The sequence below is a fragment of the Coturnix japonica genome, chromosome 11 (genome assembly GCF_054131305.1).
Source record: "Coturnix japonica strain WE chromosome 11, WE-NBRP24, whole genome shotgun sequence".
NCBI lineage: Eukaryota > Metazoa > Chordata > Aves > Galliformes > Phasianidae > Coturnix > Coturnix japonica.
The window spans coordinates 17,319,153-17,342,560 of NC_140673.1; the positions used below are offsets into that span (position 1 = coordinate 17,319,153).

Consider the following 23,408-nt stretch of genomic DNA (forward strand, 5'->3'; position numbering starts at 1 on the left):
AACAACCCAGGAATAATTTTGTGCTCATCTTTTACAGCATTATGGCAACTAAATGATTAGAAAAAATGAAGGAGTTTGAAAAAAAGAACTTGCTTAGAAAGGAGTTGAATGGTAGGTGATGATAGTGTGGAAATACTTAAAACAACGAGTGGTATGAAGAATGCAAGCTAAGCAACTTCTATTTATCCTGCTAATTCAGAGAGGGGGAAAAAAAAAAAAAAAAGCAAACTGGGCTATTCAAAGTAAGTGAAAATGAATTATTTTCATGAAAACCTTGTTAACCTTTGGGACTTGTTCTAAGCAATCTGGAAGCTGAAAGTTCGCATTAAGCTATTTAAAAACTATTCTTATTCTACAAGAAGGTTGGTATGTTTTTCTTAGAATGTTTCCTATCAGTTTGCTTCTCCTTTTTTTTTTTTTTTTTTTTTTTTTTAATAAAACAAACAAAGCAGCAGGCAGGTGCTATATTGGTAGATGCAAATCAGGCCTTTTAATGTACCTATGTGTTTCCGTGCTCAGCTTTGCTGTCCCTAAACTTCGGACAGGCTTGCTGTGCAGCACCTTCATTGTGCCAAAGATCCTACTCAAAGACAGAGAGGCAATGTGCAACAACAACAAAAAAAGAAAAATGGCTAAAAATTAATTCAAATTTGCTTTAGAAGAATTCTCTTGATTAAAACTACCTATTCTGAATGTTATTTTTGACACTGTGACTTTCTCATTCTGGGATTTCATGCTGATGTGTTACATGGAATAGTGCTTTAAATCTCCTTGCTGCTGGAGCTGAGGCTTGTATGGTTGTCTGCAGCATTGCTACCCACTCTGACTGCATCGTGGTGTGATCTGTTTCATATGCCAGGAACGCTGATGGGGTGCATTTGAGATTAATGATGACATAATACAGTAAGAAGAGATATTAATGCTCTTAGGCATGAATTAATGAAATACCATTGAGAATTTATCCTGCATGAATAAAGGGATTTGGAAGTTGTCATTCTAAAAACCACATGAAGTATTTCACTGGGGAAAAAAATAATACTACTAATAATAATAATAAAAAAAAAAGAATAAAAGCTTTGTTGAAATGGATAGGGTCCTAACGATCACTTACTCTAGATTTTTGTCAGAGCTGGATGACCAAACTGGATCTGTTAATTGAAATCCTACTGGTTATATATGTGAGGCTCTTGCATCCAGGGCTGTGGTTGTGCTAACTTCAGTACAGAGCTGGATTCCAACTTCTAGTACTGTTCTAGGGTAGAGACCCAGCATGCCAGCTGTATCCATGCAGCAACCCCCTTGTTTCCTGGACTAGAAGGAGTGCCCTTCGTAAGTGTGGAGGTCAACTGTCACCGTCTTTTTGAAAAAAAATAAATGTGAAGTATGCTTCACTGTGAGCTCCCTCTGAGCCTCTGAAAGGCTGAAGTGTTTTGTAGGGCTACAGCAGAGCTGAAACCGAAGTGAAGAACTGCTGCTGTCTCCCAGCGCTTCTCACTCTCAATCATCCCTTAGAATGTGTGAGTTCAAGCCCCTGTGAAGGTATGTGTTTACCATGGCTGCCTGGCTGCCTGTAGCTACTCTCGATTTAAAAAACAAAAACAAAAACAAAAAACATTCAGAGATAAAACTTTCTCTTATGTTGTCACCTAATTGGTTATGGAAGACAAGCTTTGTTAGTTTTGAGGCAAAATGGGATAACAGTATACAGGGAACACACATGTTTTTGTTATTGTTAATATCTGTTCTGAACAGTTCAGAAAGAAAGATTCCTTTAAAATTAGGACATAAAATGACACATATTTTATCCATAACTTATGTCAATTTGAAACATATTTTATTGTCTACATAAGTGAATGTATGTAAACTTTATTAATAATTTCATTTTCAATTTAAAAGAAGCAAAGGTGGATTGTAGAGTTCACAGATAAAGGTTAATTCTAACTATAAAGGTATTACCAGTGTTGCATTTCTTCATGTAATGGTTCACTTATGTAGAATTGAGATGTATTTTATATTAAACAATGCATAGCACCATTATACAACAGTTCACTAAATGCACATCCCATTTAATCTTTTGCTGGAATATAACTGGACTGAAGTTACAAGGAAGAACTGGATGGAGCCAGTAGGGTTAACACTGATACTAACAGGAGATTACTAGCCATAGGAAAATTACAGCTCTTCTGAAAGACAGTGCCTAAAATAGCAGCATATCCTTGGCACCATCGTAGGAACTGGTTAACTGATGACCCTGAAGAAACACTTGTTTCCATTAATTCTGCTGTCATTATTTCGCTATTCTTGAACTCTTCCTCTCAATTCTTCTGTCCTTCTGATCCCAAGACAAGATGGCAGGAACGTGAGAGAGAACACAAAGAAATTACAATAAGCTGTCGGCTATATAATTATATTGTAACCTACTACACTGAGAAGTTACACCAACAGAAATTTGGCAAGCTACTGACTGCTAGCTAAACACAGGACATTTCACTAGCAAAACATTAAAAGAAGAAAAAAGAAAAAGAACAGGCTTGGTAAAAAGCAACAACTATGCTACAAAGAAGCTAACAAAGGAATTCCCATATGATACTTAGGTTCAGCTGGTTCATCTTAGGTTCATCAGCTCAATTTTCTTGTTTTAGGAATACTTGTTACATTTGCAATTGGATTTTTTTATTTTTTATTTTTAAGATCACAATGCTACAAACCTTCCAGCATGTAGTTTCACTGCCTTTAGTTAGACAACATGTGACACAAAGGAGTACTTGCTTGAATTAGGGTTGAATATTCTGCTGAAAGCTGGTGATGTTACTAGGTCATGTACTGCAATTACTTGAGCACCATGGGTTTTAAATCCCTAAGACATGATTTCCTAGGAAGAAGGCAGCAGGTATGTTTTTAAGTTGCCAGACAGACCAAGGGAATCATTTTGCTCCAAAGTGTCTGCTGGTATACCCTGAATCAGAACAAATCCTTACTTCACAAAGACTTCAGATTTTTAAAGCATCTCTATTAAACAGAAGTAAACAGTTTCTGATTAAATTCTAAATGTTCTTGTAAATATGCCACGAAGATAGTAACTTTTAAGTATTAAGTAACTTACTGGTGAGAGTTACCAGTAGTATCCAGTAAAGATGCTTTTGTCTTCAGTGAAAAATGCTACAGTGTCACAGGCCTGTCTGCAATTATACTGAGGTTATCTGAGCTATGTGGTTCCACCTCAACCCAGGTAATTTTTATAGTTAGATCTAGCTAAATACCAAGAATTCTTGCCCCCCACCCCCAGAATTTGTCTGAAATCCAAACTTTTTCAAAATGCGCATATGTGAAACTATTGTGCATCAATATATATTTCTAATGGAGCTTTATATTTACCAGCAGATTGGAAGCAAACAGAATTTCTAAGGCTTTCAAATTAATTTTTTGCTGTTGTCATACCTGTATTCAGTCACACTGGCCACACATGAAACAATGGCCTCTGTGATAATGAAGAAAGGCATTTTCAGAAGTTGCAACAAATGAAGTCCTTGGCATGATCTGTGAGAAGCCCGGGTGTCAGTGGGACAACAAGAGGCTTGGGAACCAAGGTAACAAAGACTTCAGAGTTCCAATTTTGCCACTTATTTGTAGTTACCATCTTGGGCTGCCTTCTGCAGTTTTCCTGTCTGATGGAAATGAGGGCAGTCGTGCTTATTTATTTAATTGAAAACAGTGATGGATTGATTATTTGTATAGCACTCTGAGTGCTATCCAAATGCTGCTTACTCATGTTTTCCCTGCTACAAGAATATATCTTCATCACTAATATTTACTGCTAATTACTGTTGCTGAGAATATGACGGTGGTATTTACGACCTTATTTTTTTTTTATTTCAATACATATGCCTACTTAAAAGTTGTGTAAATATATGAAATTACAGTACATTTTCCTAATGACCCTGCTACATTTGAATTTGATCCTATTCAATTGTGACTAAGATAATGAATAGTAAAGATGAACTCTCTTCTGTAGCACTACACAGACAGTTTCTATTGAATTCTCAACACTTAAATCATAAAACGTAAAGAAGCCATTCTAAGCAGGATACAGCTGGGTCAAAGGACTGCTGATGCCAATTATGCTTTGTACATAATAATGCACATTTTACCTATTTGGAAAAAAATTCACATTTATTTACTGTCAAACAGGTGTTAAACTTTACACTGGATATTAGTGATGGGCTCATTATTAACAAGTTTACACAAAGGGATGAAAAAAGCAGAATTTAGTTGAAACAATTTACATTTCATTAGATTTTTATCATAAAATAAATTAATTACTAAATATAGGCAGAAGGAATATGGAAGTGTAATAGTTATGTTTTATTTATTTTTTAAAGGACAGGCACCTTTTATTCACGAGAAAGTTTGTGAGGAGTGTCTGGTGTCCCCTTTGCCCCTTACCACCCAACCCTGATTAAGAATGAACAGGGAACTGAGTTACAATCTTTGTTAGCTATACCAAATTTGTGCAAGGCTTGGCATAATTGGTTTCTAAAACAATTTTCTCCCCAAATTATGTTTTTGGCAATAAAAATTAAAACAAAACAAAACAAAAAAAAAACCAAAAAACCTAATCTGTCAAAGCAGAACACTGTTTACAGTGAAAAATAAGTGAAAAACGGGCAGAACTTGCATTTTAAACATACTACTGTACTATGAACAGAGTGTAAGAAAAACAGCTTATAACATATGTGCAACCAAGAGCGTTTCACAATATTTTCTTCAAACTCTTAAAATTATTTTTAATGACAATTATATTTCAGTTGGACACAAATGTATTTATTTTACCCTAGCAATAGAACAAAATATAATTTCTTTAGCCATTTTTTTTTTTTTTTTCATGAGAACGGTTCATTGTACAGTTGAGGAAATATATGAAATAAGGCCTGTGGCTTGATTGCTAGTGGTTAGACATGTATTCAATCTTTGCCTTAATGGAAAAGATTTGCAGTGAACTGCAAACTGATGCAGAATATCTCTCCTGCTTTTGCAAGTCTTGTCAGGAATAGTAAGGTACAGTAAATTTGTCCCACAGGATTTTAGAGCCTACGCCTTGTATATAATACAATGTAGGCCTAGGAAAAAAAAAATGGTGCAGCCATATTTACAAATTTAGTTCACAAACTGCTGCAGTAAAATGGCTGGAAAGTGTTTTATTTCTTTTTTTTTTTTTCACAATTTTGTTAAATTCAGCAGCAGAAGATATCTTAAAATACCTTGTTGGTATTCCTTTTCTTTGTAACAAATAATTCATTTTAGTATACTCTGTGTATATACAAAGTTTTTGTTTTATAAAAATTCACAGAACTGCGAGGTCCAGTCATCCCCATTACAGAGGAGAACCACAGGGTCAACAGAATTGTCTCTTCAAGCACATACGAGGGAGCCTGCACGGGGCCAATTAAGTCTTTTTAATACTTGTACGTGGCCTTTAATATTTCTTTGCTACACTATTAAAGGCTTGTCACTAGTTGCATTTGTCCTTCTCTAACATCTCCTTCTGGAATACATCCTTCCTTGTTAATGGGAATTATATAGCCGTCGCTATTACCCCTGCTGATTTGATAGTACATCTGAAGCTGATGGCCAGCTCCTAGATTTGGCATGCTCTTGTAGTAAATGTCCTCGTTTTCACTCCTCCTGGAAGGAGAGAGATCCTCTTCAACATCGGGGCTGCTCTCTGGGTATGGAGAGTCTCTGAGGTTGGGCATGCTTGTGTAAAGAGAGTCTCTGTTGGGGGACTGGAGGTGGTCGTCAGCCTCGGCTGTCAGCTGCGAGACATAGCTGTCGGTTCCCTCGGTCTTCACTTTCTTCTGGGGCTGGTACAGAAGGGAGTGAGTCCGCTGAGGAATAAGTGGGGCCTCGAGCTCCTTGTGGTGCAGCTCCAGCCCAGGGGTGTCACTGTGCATCAAAGACGAGGCATCTGCCACGATGGCGTCATCTTCGCTGCTGCTCCCGCCGATCACAGCCTTGGCTGGCAGCGTGCGCTCCAGGTTGTGGTTCTTGCTGCTGCCCCGCAGGTTGTTGTGCACTAATTCTGAAATGATCATTTTCTCGAAAGCAGTATCATTCAGGCTTAGTCCACAGTCTACAACTTGCACACTGTCGTTATAGTCACCGTTGCGCAATGAGTAGCTGTTGTTGAAATTACCATTTAGCGGTAGAGTATCCATGGCACTTGTATCCCTGGCATTGTTCAGTGAATGTCCTGAAACAGAAAAGGACAGGTCTGGTTATTGCCTGATATGCTTATCGCTTTTTCTTTTCTTTCTTTCTTTTTTTTTTTTTTTTTTTTTCTTTTTTTTTTTAAACAAAATTCTTTAATGTAGTTCAGGACAAAGTTGTACTTGAAAGTAAGGCTTGAGAAAAGTTAGGTTACTGAACATTCCCAAATGTAAACAGTTGTACACCTTATAGGAAAGATGCCTTTATACAGTAGTAACACGCATTTCCTGTGGGGAATAGTGGCATTTAAATTTCTTAATTTAATGTCATTTCTGTGACTCTTCCACAAGGAACTGTTCACTCCATGCCCTTGCATATGTAATGCAAAGCAATTTGTTTGGAAAACATCTATGTTTTGAAGTACACCACCATGATTTAGAAGAAAGAAAATTAACAGAATTTGTCCTAAACAACACTAAATTAAAAAGGAATTAGATCACAGACGTAACTGAAGGTAAATGTACAACATAAACCCACATAACTGGCAAGCAACTACTTTAATTTAACATATTTCTAACATTTTTCCTTATTTTTTTTATTTTTTTATTTATTTATTTTTGAGATGAGGTAAAGAAAAGAATGAAAAAAAAATGGATAAATACAAAGAATTTATGTTAAACAAGGACAGCCATCTTTCACACTACAGGGACCAGGGCCCACAAGCACCATCCAACAACACGATAGACAGCAGGTGGAATGACTCACTTTGGACAACTCACATCATGTCTGTCTGCTCAGGCTATCTGGCCTAAGAGTAGCTGATATATAAAAGAAAGTAAAATGATTTATTGTAACATGATGAAGAATTACTGAGCTTCTCAGCAACTTAGTCAGAGCAAGGGTTCAGCAAATTAGATTACTAAGCAATAACAGCTTTTCTTTTCCCACTTAATGTAATTTTTTTGCACTAATTCTGTCTGCCAACAACGGCCCCGGGCTTCTAAAGGTCAAAGTTTGCCTGCAGTCTGCATCAGTCACAGTGACAGCACTGAATGAACCAGAATAGTTAATTAAGAGTTAGGCCCACCGTTACCATGGGCATGGAAGTCAAATGCAGAAATGTTAGGAATTTCTGTAAGTATGTGTCACAGAAATTAAACCAAAGAATAAATATTAGTTGTGGAATGGGAAGAGGAAATCAGCCATGGCTGATATCTCATACCTGCTGGACAAATGACAGATTGGGTAAGTCTGCTAAGAAACATGAAAATAAGTTTAGTGGGAGAAAATGAAGTCTTATGATGATTAAGGTCTCCATGTTTTAATTTAATTTTATTTTTTTTTTTTTTTTGGGTGGTGGTAACAGGGGGGGGAAATAACACAATAAAGAAAAGGATTTCCTACAGACACAAAGACATGTAAACTATGACAGCACAGTGCTTCCCAAGCAAAGTAAATGAAAAAAAACTTTGAAAGAAACTAAACAGTCTGAATCATGGAAAGTTGGATGGTTGGAGGAGCATTCCTAGAAAATCACTTTATCTACAGAAGAAAGAATGGAGTGAGTTTACTGAAATGAGACTGACCACTGTGAGGCTGCTGCATTATATGCAAGGCTTGGAGGAGTATAAGAAAGTTGTTGTTTTGGAACAGATTATACATTTTTTGTTCTTGTTTCTTTTTTTCATAATTAAAGCTGCAGCTTATCCTAGAAAATTCAATCTTCTCTGTAAAATACTGTTTTCAATTAAGAAGTAATTGCATTTTCTCATGAAAAGATTTTTCTCTTCAACTTTAGAAAGCAGAGTAATAATTTCCGAATAAATTCTAAGTAATTTGCAAATCGTTTTGTAACTCTGTTACTGTTAGCTCCTCTTTATGTGTACTGATTTAAGCAGAGATGAGGGCTGTTTGAAAGGTCTCCTTAAGCTTTGATTAAACAACTTTGTAGTTTTGCAATTTCATATATGTTCTAAGGCTTTTCTTGCAATGGATTTAGCTGCGCAGAACATATGGCATTTATAAAAGTAGACAACACATGGACCACATGCTGGCATTCATTTCCCTCATGAAAGTGATTTAATTCTATAATTTTAATTCTCTTTTCTTTTGCTAAACAGATACCAAAATGTATCTGATAATCCAAAATGAGTTTTCTATGATATACTGCAGAGTTAAGCATACTAAAATATATTTAAATTGGTTTGATGAGGCAAATTTTGTTGCCCGTGATCAGGTAATTATTTGAAATCTTTCCATAGCCTGTAGCAAGATTACTGTGGGAATGTAAAAATATAAGTGAATTGTTAAGTGTTTCTGCTTGACACTGCTTTGGTTTTAAACAGCAAATTATTTCAGCATTGTATAACTTCCGTTACCAATGGGGTTTGCTACAGACCTCATGTTGTTTTCCAAAAAGCAGTATGCAAGTACTTTTTGAATGTGGAAACATTTCATTTGCAAATTGTGAACCACTTGCCCGCTGAGTCTACTTCATGACCGCTAGTTATGTTTTAATTGTGCCCATTAAAAATCATGCTGAAAAAATTTACATTTGATAGGCAAAGTTAAGTTTTACTCCCATACTTGTCTCTCTGTAGGTTGCTAGAGGAAAGCATAAGGAAAGTAAGAAAACAAGAGAATGAAAATAGAAACTACAGTTCAGTTAAAAAGGAAACTTGAAATAAAATCTGGAAACAAGGTTTCATGAGCTCTTTATCAAAGATTTGTCATTCCAGTAATACTAAAGTGATCTTAACGACTCATCTAACAGTAACTGCTAGATATTTACTGATGAACTGCACTGTAGTTAAAAAAAAGCAACTAGAGAATGTAACAACAAAATGTTAGGTACGTGATGACACCCTTTATTCCGACAGAGCTAAACTGTTCTAACTGTTAATCTCATGATTTTCCTAAAGGAAATGATCTACCATAAAGCTGCACTATACTATAGGTCTGTTTGACACTGGATACAATTTTCTGTGCTGTGGTATCCAAAGGTGTCAAGATGCCTTGCATTGCTTTAGTACCTAATCCGTTCCATGAGCAGGTTTTTCTCAGCAAGCTTTAGAGTCAACCTTACATTGCATAGACATGATACCTCTAAGTGATATATATCTTGAAGATGGGCTCTCGGACCATGTGGTGTCAGTCCTGTAATAGTACATTAAGATTTATGCCACCTGTGTTAAAAACATGGATAATTACTGGTAAATACTGATATGGCAAAGGCATTACTATAATATAGTGCAGTTTTACAAGCTGACATTGGTAATACTGTATTTCTCAAACCTGACAGAAATTTAGACTGTAGGGCTAGGGTACTGCAACTTGAGTTTCTATCTAGGGAAAAGAAGGGATTTGGAGCAAGCCAATAAAAGCAGTTTTATTCAGGAAGTATAAGCACACCTGGTGAGTTAAACACAGGAGCTGAAGGGGCATTACATACAACAGTTTCAGCGAGCAATGTGTTATAGGGGTTGTTAGTGCCGTGTGGTCGAAGAAGAGGGTTTGTTAGTAGGTAATTGCCAGTCATTCCTGAAGCAAAAGAAACAGAAAAAAATGTCAGTTCTTTAATTCTATTCTGACAGTTTCAATAAAGAATATTTTTTATTCATCATGAATCATGTAGGAACTGTCAAATGTAATTCAGCTGAAAATTTCTGAGTATGTCTAAGCTATATGTTTGAAACGGGAGTAGGAAAATACAGTTAGATTCCAGTAATTCACAGGTGCTGTCCAAATCCCCAAAGTAAGCATCTGGTGAGAGTGACATTTACTAATGTATACAAAATTGGTGTTACACAAGAATTGCAATTAAATCGGTAGAGATCAAGGTACTACATAAAGCTACTGCAACTTTTAAAATGGTATCATGAAACATTTCTGTCCAGAATGGAGAGAACAGAGTTTCTTAAATCTGAAGGTATTGAAAAATCTCTTTTGACAAGATCAGAGCTGTTATTCACTTTATGACAAACACACGGAGAGTGGAAGGGAATTGCTGTTTTCAATCAGACAGTGGATGACAAACTGCAAGCATATCTTAGTATATGCAAAAGTATGCATGCTGAGGGGAAAGCAAAATATTTGCTCTAAGAAATCAGAGCATTCACATTTTCTCCCGGGACATTCATGCTACAGATTTATCCGCCAGGTTTTAAAAAAGAATTCCTTGAATGACAAATTTTACTTAAACAATCAGTTTACAAACAATGTAATGTGAAGCATGATACTACAGGAATGAACAGATCTTCTAAAACCTAGTTTATATGTCAGTGCAACATCACTTAAAGAATTCAGAAGAACTAGAAAAAGAACAAATAAGTGCCTTTTGAGGTCCAAAAAGACAGTTAATCTCTGACTTGTAGATACTGAAAGAAAAACTGCCTGGAAAAATGACAAAGAAAACTTACTTTAAACAATTAAGTTAAATTTCTACTTCCTTTTCTGTTGCGCCACACAGCAATAAATCAGAATGAGCGTATCACAGACCCATGGGAAGCTAAAAAGCCAGCTATATCTTTATACTATATTTTTACTTGGCAGTGGATAAAGTAATATTATATTTTATATGAATGCTTGGTACTGTACAGAAGCAGAAAATTTTAAGATGCAGAGATCTATGGCCTGATAGTCTGTATCAGTAAACAACTACAAAACAGTTCACTGTAGGTTTTTTCAGTTGTAATCTAATTCCTACGTGAAATACTAACTGAAACACCTTTTGTTGTGTACCATGTTCAGTATCTTCATTTGAACTACAATCTGGAATTATTTATAGTTTGCAATTTTTTTTTATCCAATCGTAAGTTTTTTCTGCCACCTTTAAGGTACTGATTTTTATTTTAAAGCACACCAACACTAATTAGTAGATAATCACTTAACTTTTCTTACAGGTATTTATCACTGAGAGAGCAGAATTATTGTAATTGAATAACAACAGCATCAATTAATTTTTTCTAGCCATTGCAGAGCATCTCAAGTGGTATCTGAAGTGATGAGACTGGAACTCCACAGCAGGGAAAAGCCTCCAAGCTCTGTGCACAGCTCTGAACCACCTGAAGCTGTAGCATGGGCAAAGTGTACTTCCTATGGTGAAATCCCAGACTTTTATTTATACCATATTTGTGGGCTCTAAATAAATAAATAAATAAATATCTTAATAAATAAGAAATAAATTTTCTACTTAGGAGAATTTTATCTTTTTTTTTTTTTTTTTTTTTTTTTTAATTTTGCCAGAGAACATAAAGATTCAGGAGGGAACAAAAAGACACACAAGTTGTCTTAGATATTTCTGTAAGCCAGTAGGATCATGCTTTTTGAAATCTTGTCTTTTGCCAAATACTACACTTTTTACTTCCAAAGCAAACAGGAGTTAAGTACAGGTCTCAACCACCAAATCTTGAGAAAACCACAAGGGAGAAAATTTGCTATTTGTGGTTCACAGGGGTTTTACAGTAGTCCTGACAATGGTAAATTTTCTGTTTGAAACTTTTTAAGCCAAGCAGGAACTGGTCAGAACTACATGTTTGTCTCTTAGGGATGTGAGTGGAACAATAAGGCTGTGAGCCTGGCTTTCACAGTCTTTGCCTCCACTATTTAAACTGTTTTTTTTAAAAAAGGGGGGGTGGGGGAAGTGGAGAAAAGAAGGGACATTCTGTGTTGATTAATACCCTCGTCTTCTAAGTGGACATGAAAATGCAGTTACAGATTTCAAAGTCTAATCAAGATAAGAAACTTAAAGTTTTGGCTTCTGTGCCTGAAAATCTGGATTCTATCCCATGTGACAGATACAATGCTCTTTGAAATAAAAAAGATAAATGCTTTACAGACATCTTTTGCATAGAAACGATATCAATTAGATTTCACTGGGAAAATTTCTGCACCTAAAAATCATAGTCAAATATGCATTAAAATGTTACTGCACTCATATTTCTGTTTCAGATTTAACCTATAAAGGTTAGGAAAGATTTAAAATTATGATCTTGCTTTTAAGTTAAATTATTGATGAAACTTATTTAAATGCGCTCCCATGAATGGAGGAATTCAACTTCTGTATCAGGGGGCCAGATGAGGGAACATGGCTTTAAAACGTGCTGGTTGGTGGATGACTTTAAAACTCTGCTTTTAGAGTACATTTGTTCCAGATTTCTTTTTTTTTTTTTTTTTAAACACATTCTTTTTAATTCTTCTGTGTTAAATTAAATTATATAAAATCTGTAAAAAATTTAAGTCTTCTAAAACTGAAATGTTCCCAGTGACTGACCTTGATTAAGTGTTGAAGTGCTGTTGATGTCACCTGAGATAAAAGAAGATTCAGATTGTTTTCTCACAGTGTCATTCCACATCCTCCTTATACGACTCTGTTAAAGTAAAGCAACAAGACAGAAGAGCATTTAAGTTACAGAAGACTTTTTCCCACTTACGTACTATTGTATATTCTCATTTATTTTGGACTGGTAAGAATGGTAAGCCATTCTTACGGCAGAGAGCAAAGCTCCATCCTCTGTTATTACAATTCTAATTTATTAAATTTCATTTAGATGAACCATGATGGTATAAACCTTCCAATAAACCAGCCTGTAATTACAAGAAAAAATAAGGTGTTTGCATTAGACCAAACTAAAGTGAAATCTTTAAAAAGAAATCAATTCTAGCATGCAGAAGTGTGCATTTGCCACCTAAGTGATAATAATGAGAAGACAATTACTGTTTCTGATTGGAGCACATCTCAGTGGGCATTTTATAAATAAGGTTAATTAAAAGATGTTGTCAAAATCTTTGTTACCTGAGTGCCAGAGGAATAGCGAGCGCTGGTTCTTGTTGTCGATGCCTTCACTGAACTGTGAGGACTCTCAGTTGGTAGTCCACCGCAGCAGTAGGAATGTCGGAAACATTTGCCATATTCCTTACGTACCTATAGGGGGAAGAAAAAAAAACAAAAAAACTTCAGCACAAAAAAACAGAGTGACAAATATCTTCATTCACAAAAAGACATCGATCTTGCACTGAAAATGCTCAACTGCTTTTCAAACAAACAGATAATTCTTGTCTACTGAAATGATAGCCATTAGCAAAATTAGATATTTTACCTTACTTAATGGCAACATTATAGGCTAGCCAGGATTTCTGAATCACTTCTAAGGTATACAGATACTTCATTTAGATGTGTATTAATAATTGTTGCTGAGTTGTTACAGGATTATTTTTGTTTTGTCTTCATAATGTAGATTAATACAGTTGTTTACCTGAATTGAATATTGGCTGAAAATAGTCTTTTTTTTTTTTCAATAGTTTTTGGTGCCAAAGTTTTGGTGCAATACTTTTGCTGCATAATCCATAGAAAGCCTGTCTCCCCATCTGGGTATGCAAGAAAGGCTGAGGCAACAAGCCTTTGAGCTTCTCAGTACTGCCCAATTTAGTTATTCCTTTCAGAGAAGTATTCCAAGACGACTATATTTAGTCTAGTCTAAACTGCAAGGACTATGAGCATTTTTTCATATGAAGTTATGCTGGGTAACTCAAATAGTCGCTAGTTCACCAGCTGCAGCAGTGGGGCACCAGCAAAGGTCAGAGCCAGGAGTTGAACTACAAAGGCTGGGAAACTAAACGTCTTTTGCTTTTAGGACCAAAAAGCAGAATTTTTGCTATTGTCTCCTCTGACTGTATAATGATTTTAGTATTTGTCTTCCACTTACTTACCTTCTGTTTCCATTGAACTACTGGAAACTTCAGTTTTGTAATTCATTTGCATTAACATTGTTGTAGAAATAATCTGGATGATTTTACAGAACTTTTAATTCTCTTACATTTGATGACTGCTACATTGCTATTTATTTTCCAATAACATAAAAGAGCCCACGTATCCTGGCAACGTGATCAGTGAAAGGACGCACTGGATAAAACTTGTAAAGATGCCAAATGTTATATTCATAAATATTCTACCAGATACTTGGTAATCCAGGAGTCTCATGTGCATCAATGAGACTCCTAAATTCTTCTGAAAAGTGACATTTCAGCTAATCTGTAAATTCCGCTTGGCCTACAGAATTATGTGCGGCAGAAATAAAGTTATGTAATGTAAAACTGAGAAAGAAGGATAAATGCAAAAAATTAGCAGTGTGGATTTAAATATGCCACGCACTGTTTTCAGTGTTCCAAGAACTTCATCACGGAGTACATAACGTGGTGTTTCTATAAACTATGAAGTTCAGGAAAATTTGAATAGTTAATGCCTTAATTTCAATCCCAAGATGACAACTCATCTATTTAAATGTATATCATACACATTTTAAGTGAACTCCTACCAATATCAGCACAAAACAAACATACAAAAAGAAAAACAAAAAAAACAGAAAGACTTGGACATAGCATTATAATCATCTTTACCTTTGCCTTCTCAAAGATGAAAACTCTCTATATATATAATCACTAGAGACTAAGAAAACACATTCCTGACCATTAATGGGTATTAAATGCTCCAGAACACTATATAGTAGAGACAATAGCAATCAAAACTGTATTCTCACCCAAATACCACCCTCCAGGGCTGGTTTTGCCTAATGCCTATATTGCTGTGAACGTGCATTATCTGTCAGTACAGCGCATTCCTCTGTCATTATTTCTAAATTATAGCTTGTTGGAAATAGTTGGAAACAATGGCACTATCATCCTGTCAGAGCTGCAAACATAATAGTTTTCACTTTCACAATTCTATTTCTCTGTTCAATTTAGTGACCAACTAGTAATAACAGAATAAAAAGACTACATTAGCTATGCAGACAGAGGATCAGATGACATCCAGTCAAACTCATCGAAACTTAAAAATCTTAAATGGTAGCTTTAACATTCTTTCAGGTATAAATCTTATTGCTCCAGGTTATGCTTTTTCACACTTGACTGGTATTTTAATATTGTTTTTTGCTGACTCCACTTAATAAAAAAAATAATGCACAGCTGTAAAAAGAAATAAAATCAGAATCTGTTTTTTATTATCAAGGCCAACATAAGTGATAAAAAAGCAACACAATGTGAAACCTTAAATATAGAAATTATTTACATTTTGAAAATTTCTTCCCTCTTTTCCTATGATAGCTCTCATCTCCAAGTGTGTTTTGATCTCAAAATGAAAGCAATGCCATTTTCCTCTGGATAAAATCCATTCTGTCTTCCACATCATTTCCCAAAACGTGTCTGAAAGCCTACACCAAATCTAGAGACACTGGTTCTGTTAGAGCTGAGAACATGCAAGAATGTGATTTTGCCCTTAGATAATAACCTTTTATCCGAGAATCTTGAATCACTCTATAAATATCAGTTAATTATGTCTCTGGTGAGCTAATTACAAAGGGAGTTAATAACTGTTAGGCCTCTGGCCTAAAAATGGTAAAAAATATTTAGAACCTAACTATTGCAAGCTGAGTTTTTCCAAACAATGGATTTACTGCATTTTATCTTATGGTTTGTGGTGGTTTTTTTTCGACATATACACTTCCTCTCTGCTCTCAAGTCTTTTTATTTTCATTTGCCATGCCTTCTGTAAGCATTTTCCTTTCATCCTTCACTGGAGCATCTCTAAGGCATGAAAACAGTCTCCATTCTTAGTCTGGGACACAGAAGGAGAGAGGGACATCTGTGCCCTTCAATTCATTCTCACTTGTCTGTTCATCCCTCCTCTACAAGCGTCCCTCTCTGCAGGGGATCTGGGCAAAGAACTAATTTCTTTAGAACTGGACCAGAACTAATTTTGAGCGTCTTTTCATTAGGGAAGGTAGTTGCCAGGGCATTTCAGTTTCTCCAGTTAAAAGCACTTACCTATTGGTTTGCAGGGGGAGGCAAATGCTTGAAAACAAGTAGTCATGCTGGTGTACTTACTTAGTAAACTCCCCTCACTACCAGTTGTCTGCAGTTAATGGCTACTTAGGTGTGCTGAAGTTCAAAATGAAATTAATTTTCAGATCTGACTTAATTTTGTAATGAAGAAGTGCTTGCAGCATAATTCCTGCCTACCACCTGTAGTTTTATGTGTCAGCATAATAGGACCTCATGAGAGGTCTTTGCCTTGATCTGAGAGAATGTTTCCAGGCTGAGATGGGCTGATATTGTAAAAGATCCTTTGTTTGCAGTGCTGCAGGCAGGATTTGATTCATAAGTGCATAAAGGACTTTAAGCTGTGAATTCAACATCATACATACTGCATCATCAATGTTAAAACAGTACACCTTCTGTAATAACTTTCTTCCCAAAGCCTCTAAACTTTTAAAGCTCAGGTTGGAAACACTGCATCCATTTTAAACTCTTACAGGCCAAAGAGCAGTTAAATGACTCTCTGAAGAACATGCAGCAAGAACTGCTTTTGATCCTAGTCTTTTCCTTAAACTTCTTCAAAAAAACTCCTGTTCTCAAAATGTATTTTTCTTTATTGTTTAAGAAATGTATGCGGTATTTTTAAGGACATAGCACACATTTCTGTTTTTAGTTACTTACTTTCTTTTGAAGGGCACAATGAAAGATGAAAATAAACATTCCTTGGAAAGCATTAAATACTGTGAAGAGATATGTCATCACAACTGTTCCCTCATTGATAAACAGCAGGCCAAATGACCACGTTAGGCCAAGAAGACACAGGAGAGCAAACGCACCCAGGACCCAGGATCTGTAAAAGAAAATTAATTTTACTAACATTACTTTTAAGATTGCATGTTGCCAAATCCAATATTAACATTTCAGTTCCTGCAGTTGACTTTTACTAGGTTCATATTCAATTGTAAAAATTCCTTGGGTTTAACCTTTCATCTATTAAAGAAAGAACAATTCCATTTGGTACTTTTAGTCTCCAGTGAAAACAGCAAGAGTAGATATGACCTTTTTCTTTCTCAAGAACTGCACAGGATGTCAAAAATACTTTGAAATGTCGAAGTATAGTGCAAACCCCAACTACTCCATTGCCTTATCTGCTATTACAAAAGAGATTGATAAATCTGGCTTAGTCACTAATCACAGCATAGATTTTAAACAGTGGTGCTGCTAAATGACACCAAATAATGTAACACAAATGCACAAAGGTTAAACAACAGATTAAAAGCCTAGAGCCCAAATCTTTAATGCTCGGATAAACTCAGCTAAACTGAAGCTAGATGGTCTAACTTCTGCATGAAGAAACTCTGCTGAAATGTGGCAAAAAATATGGATATTGCTCTATAGAATAGTGTAAAAAAGATTCCATCATGAGTAGGTTAAGGAAAAGGAACTGTAGATAACGGCACAGAATGAAAGGGAAAGGGAATTTAGTCAGTGAATTCCACATCTAACTAATGATCTTACTTGATAAATGGCTTATTATCTTCATAGCTAGAAAGCATTATAAGCAGAAAAGAGAAACAAAATTATTAGACAGAATTGAAACAGAAATTAATAAGAGCATTTTTAATTGTCTATAAAAATTAGTCAAAATTAGGAAATTCAAAATGCAGAGGCAAGCAATTTAAAATTATAAAGGCATATAATAGTTAAAAATTCTTTAGCAAATCAGATATCTCAAAACTAGTTAATTAAAATTAAGGGCAATCCACAATATTGACCGAGTTTGTAAAGTTAAAAGTCATGCCAGAAATTTGTTAATGTAGGGTTCTATCTTACCCAGGTAAGTCCGTATTATAGTAGCCATCACAAACACGGTAATTACTGGTGTGGATGAGAAGACAGAAAGAGGAAAAGGAAGAAAAGAGAGAGATGCTAAAGATTAGCTCTCTCTCTCATCATGCAACATGCAATGAAGCTGATACTGACCTATCCATAATATCTAGTCACAATGTTAGCCTTAGTGAAAATCTCCCTTTGCTATTTTCAAAATTCAAAGCAAATCTCTAAGACCCTTTCACATCCAACCCTTAGTATTATAAAGTTGCACCATCCCTTCAGTGTTGATAACAAGAACCTTCAGTACAACATAAAGCTATACGCTAGAAGGCTATCTTAAGAAGCAAGAGCTGACAAAACCTCGTTAATTATATAACACTTGCATTACTCTGCATAAAGGATACTGCAGGACAGCACCAAGATAAAGTAAACATTTGCTAAATTAGCATGAAAACAGCAGATAATCTTCAAGTTAACAATAATAATAGAGTCAATTCTCTTGGGACAACAGGATTACAAGTAGAAACTGCTCAGAATCCTTAAATCAGAAAGTCATTTAACAAAACAAACTTAATATAATCATATCAGTCATGCTAACAGGAACATCATTTTTGAACTGCATTTTAAATGCAAATGAAATTACTACAGTGCAGTGGTATTTCCATGAAACAGTTTCTTGGCATTACTTTCAGGCTGAAAGTATCTAACTTTGACCAGCATTTGTGACATTACGGAAACAATGTGACGAAAGCAGGATTGGTTCTGTTTGCTTCTAATTGACATCTGCAGTTGCTGGGAGAGAATGGCATGTGCTACTAATGGAGAGTAGCTTTCAATCAGTTCAGCAATCAGAAAATAATCACAGTTCTCATACTTGAACACAAAGCACTTACTTAATGTTTTCCAACCTGCTAGAGTCTGGTTTCAAAGTGTTCGAGTGCTTCACCATTTTGCACAATGTGATCACCAAGAAGATAAGATTCAGCTGTCAAAACAGATAAGAATGAAATTAAACTACTTCAAGTGAAAGGTTGAATAACGATGATGTTACAGACTAAACAAAACCTCAATGGTTTATTTTCTAATATGTAGAGAAACTGAGTAACTTTATCAGACTGTCTGTAAAAAGTGATCGCAAATTCAGATGAGGGGCAAAAATGTTTTAAAGTTACTTTTTCACCTAATTTTGCCAAATTGACCACAGTGCAATGAACCAGCCATATTCAGCTCATATCCAACACACGTCAGTGTCCATCTAGCTCCATCTTCCAGCATGCTGTGATCAACCTCTGTTCAGCTCTAAACTCTGGCATTGTTTTCCATCTGTGCTACACTAGTTGCCTTTTCACAATCCCATTCTGCTCCCAGAAAGTTTTTAGTCTTTGCTGGTTTCACCTTTTTTGGTTTCACTTTTTTTTTTTTTTTCTTCCCCCCCCCCCCCCCCCCAATTATTTTTTATTCCTTTTTATTCTCACAAATCCCCCTGTGGTCCTGAAAAGAGCTCAAACATAACTGAAAAAAAAAAAAAAAAAAAAAAAGTAGTAACAACAAATAGAAAAGAAAAAGAAACATAAAGATGTAGCAAATGCATCAAATTTAACAGTGCCACAGACATATGTTGTGGACGTACCCTCCCTACTGCTCGCTCTCTCATTCCTTAGTCTGAATACTGTTAAAGCAAGACTGCATGTCACTTGAAGGAAAGGACCATGCCATCTCATTCTTGTGCTACATATAGACACCAAGGAAGAAACTAAGAAAAATTTTTCATATCTTTGTTTCTTTATTTCACAAATCTCCTACTGTGAAATGGAATCACCAGAGGCACTATGTGCCTTTCTGCTACTGATACCAAACCATATGAAGAACCCTAGAAAGCCAAATGTCTGCAAAAATGGGTTGAAACATTGTAAATAGCCTGAATAATCTGTGTGCACTGTCCTATGTCATGCAAATAATTCAAATAAAATTCTATGTTTAAAAATTCTATGTTTAAAAACATCAAAAGCCATGTCCTTTTGTGAAGAAGAAAATACATCCCTATCTTTCAGTGCAATGGTACACAAGAAATACCCAAACCAAAAGCTAATAGAAGAGGGGAGAATATGTTTGGACATATTAGATAGATAGGAATTATAACCCCATTCTTTGAGTCTTCCCTGTGTATCTTTAAATCGTGAATGATGGAGAATCAACAAGCTCATACTTCTAATTCGGGGAGCCTTTGGTTTGAGACATCAGAATCTCAACAGCGTTTGTAACACTGGGTTCATACTACAAGTGTTACTACAGCTGTGCCACAATAGTCAGAAATGTAATTGAAATCCTAATAAAGAGAAGATCTTAACAATAAAGAGGAGTATTTTGAAGACTTTGATCCCAGTCTGTTTAATAAAACCATTTATTACAGAAATAATTCCTACTGCTAAGGGCAACCATGTTATCTCTGCTGCTGCAGCCTCAAAATCAGAACGAACACTGTGTTCCCATACTGTAGCTCTCAACTCCAGAGCAGCATTTGTCAGCTTTTGACCTTATCAGTCCTGATTCAAAATAAAATGTTTTTACAATTGCATCTTGACATTAACACAAAAAGTGTATGTGATACAAATAACAAAAATAAGCTTTTACTATTTGTAGCGTTTCAAGAACTGACAGAAAATATTCAAACTTTAAGTGCAAGTATGTACATAAATTAAGCACAGTTTCCACTGCTGCAAATAAAAGTTTCAATATCTCATGTCCATGTTGACTGTCTTTTATAAACTTTGAGTTACAACTAACCAGTTGAGAAACATTTCATTGCATCACTGTGATAATTTTGACTCTCTTATCTACATTTCCACTGTGCAGCCCTAGGTTACTTGTATGACTAAGCAAGTTGCTCCTGTCTCTGGCCTTTGTAGAAGAAATGAGAGTGGGCTCTGACCTTCAGTTCCATGCCTTGTCAGGCGGATTTCATTATTTTGTATTTGATAAAGTTATTTGCACATTTTGGTAGCTAGTATAAGATGAACTCTTCCAGCCTGCTTAACTTCAATTTATTTCTTGTGAAAACAGATTGAGTGCTAAAGAGATGTGCCCTGTGCCAATGCTAACATGGAAATCAACTTTGGTTGAAACCTGTGCTTCTGGGATTGCACAATCCAGTTCAGAACAGCATTTGCAGAGCAGCTCTTTGCCTAAGGAGCTACCCTGAAGGATCCTGCATTGTAGCAGTGATATCGTTCCTGGATTAAAAACTCATAGGCTCAGCTAAATCCATAAATGACTACCTTATGAAACATAAGGCTTTTATCCTCTGATTCTTTGTAAGAGTGTAGTATTGGTCTGACATATGAAAAACAAAAGCTTGTATTTAGATACTGAAGCTCCTCTGGTGACATACAAGCAAGCACAGCCTTACCACAGAACTTTATCCAAGCTCCAGTGTATTCAGGTTTTATGTAGGTATTAAGCTCTGTCTGTTTATATCTCCTTGCTGAAATACAGAATAACTGCACATAACACTTTCTTACTATATGTTTTAATCCTAATTTAGGAAATAGAGCCCCAAAAATAGCTGACAGAAAATAACACTCTGGAAATAATTCACAATAGCGAAGGAGCCTTCTTAAGAAAAAGAAAGCAAAATACTGTACTTTGAAGGCAAAGTAACTATGACAACAGAGCATATGATACTTGTTACTCCATCACTGTGAAACACTGCATAGTTTCAGCAGTCAAAGACCATCATTTGCCGTTTGCTCAAACACACTGACATCCTTTAGAACATTGTGTCATTACCAAAAGCCTATTCTGCCTGCTTACAAAAACTGCAACCAAATCTGCTATAAATGCAGTCACTTTTGGCTTCCTCACAGCCTTTCATCTAGAAATTGATTGTTTTGGAGGAACTCATGAGTTTTGGGCATTCTGCCATATTATTACACCAGACACTAAGCAGGGAGAGAAGGGAACTTGTTGGAGAGTAATTACTTCTAGGAGGAACAGCCAAATCATTTTTCTTGGTGAGAAATACATGTGGTGGAAGGTCTGTACACGAAGTAAATGCATTTAATACTTTCACATTCATTTGTACTGACTTTATATTTTCTTTTCAAGCCCTGAGTAAGCTGCACTGAGCTCAGAGCTGTGCCTGTTTGGAACAGAAGGTTGGACCACAGGTTGCCTTAAGTCCCTTCCAACATGCACTATTCTATGCATGTGTGGTTACTGAACTATTGCTAAACTAAGCAAATAAACTCAGATGTTTTCCAAGCTTGACAGATGGGCCTGAGTAAAAACACTTATTTAAGAAGAGCAATCACCACAAACATGCAGTACTCTCGTGCACATAAAGATCCATATGAACAGCAAGGTGGGCTTTTGAAAGAAAACTTGTGAGGTAAAAAGTGGGTTTCAGACCGTGATGACTTTCTCTTATTCTTACTACACAATGGGCTGCTGCTGGGCAAGGCCTCATCCTGACAACTGGGCTGCATCCATCTGAGATGAACCAAAATCTCCACCCCAAAAAATACTGCTCTCCCTCAGTGGCAACCAGCATAAATACATCATGGAAACACACACACAATGACAGTATACACATCTGAAATGTGTATTAGGTTTACATCAGTTTTTGCTATAATTATTAAAATATATTACCCTCTATGAAACACAGGATAGTGAATTATAGAGAATTAATCTACACACATAGGATTCTGAAATGTATGTAAAAGCAGACAAGAAAGAACATGAGCACCTTTTAAAGTACCAGTTCCTACCTACCTAACCCTTGATATGGAAAATGTAATTGGATAGAATTAAGCAGAAGAAAAACAAATACATACTAAGCAAAATTAAAATACAGCTACTTTAAAATATGAAAATTGTACAATTTTTATGGAGATAATCAAAAGGAACACCCTGTAAGATCATGCTTCTTTCATATCCAACACCAACAATGCCAGTTCTAGTCTGGAATTCAGAAGGTACCGGATATGATGAATACATAGGTAGAATTTTGTTTTTTGGCACCTGGGATCTATGTAATTTTAAGAGTGAATGTCTTCAAATCAAATTAACTTTCAAAAAAAGTGTATGAAGTAATCTGCACAGAAGACTAATGGGTTGGAATTAGTCTCAGGTACCATTAATTAGTAGCTAAAGAAAACTGCCTTTTGCAATAATTATGATAAAATTCACTGTGAGCAACAGATAAACACCATTCATCAAGTGGCTACTACTAAAATATACTTACGTATTCTTTTATACATAAGCCTGTAAACAGTTTTTAAATGTAGAGCTAGATATGTGTGCATCTGTATGTATGCATCCAGATTTTTATCTCATACATTCCCATATAAATGAAACAGGCCACCCTAGGAATTTCTGCTTAAAAAGCCTTTGGTAGTCTAATAGATTACCTCCACCTGTGAGAAGCAGAGTGTAGTAGTTTTGGCTGAACTGAAGTCAAACCAACTTCATTTCTTCGATATGAATGATCATGGATCTACTTAGAAGTCAAAATTCTTTGGCTTTTCTGACCACAGATTATAGGAGAGCACTGTTTGCTT

The 23,408-nt window shown here is 35.7% G+C and overlaps 1 protein-coding gene and 1 long non-coding RNA gene across 40 annotated transcripts in view; one reads left to right on the forward strand and one right to left on the reverse strand.

The window, feature by feature from the left end:
• The window catches only part of LOC146759045 (uncharacterized), a 29,212-nt gene extending 17,811 nt beyond the window's left edge, over positions 1–11,401 (forward strand). Inside the window, exon 2 of the long non-coding RNA XR_014933027.1 lies at positions 11,176–11,401. This is a non-coding gene — a long non-coding RNA (uncharacterized LOC146759045). The remainder of the gene's footprint in view (positions 1–11,175) is intronic.
• ADGRL2 (adhesion G protein-coupled receptor L2) overlaps positions 4,152–23,408 on the reverse strand; it is a 373,380-nt gene continuing 354,123 nt past the window's right edge. For 7 of the 39 annotated variants that reach the window (XM_085512217.1, XM_085512213.1, XM_085512214.1 and 4 more), the window contains 8 exons: positions 18,744–18,835; positions 17,851–17,895; positions 17,536–17,562; positions 16,699–16,867; positions 13,001–13,129; positions 12,479–12,575; positions 9,619–9,747; positions 4,152–6,250 (listed from right to left, as the gene is read on the reverse strand). In XM_085512217.1, the coding sequence (XP_085368343.1) occupies positions 5,496–6,250; positions 9,619–9,747; positions 12,479–12,575; positions 13,001–13,129; positions 16,699–16,867; positions 17,536–17,562; positions 17,851–17,895; positions 18,744–18,835 (1,443 nt within the window). In that variant the 3' untranslated portion in view covers positions 4,152–5,495. Of the gene's footprint in view, positions 6,251–6,972; positions 7,026–7,526; positions 8,812–9,310; positions 9,393–9,618; positions 9,748–12,478; positions 12,576–13,000; positions 13,130–16,698; positions 16,868–17,535; positions 17,563–17,850; positions 17,896–18,743; positions 18,836–23,408 lie in introns of those variants that run through there. The other 32 variants (XM_085512232.1, XM_085512236.1, XM_085512233.1 and 29 more) reach the window with 19 other exon arrangements.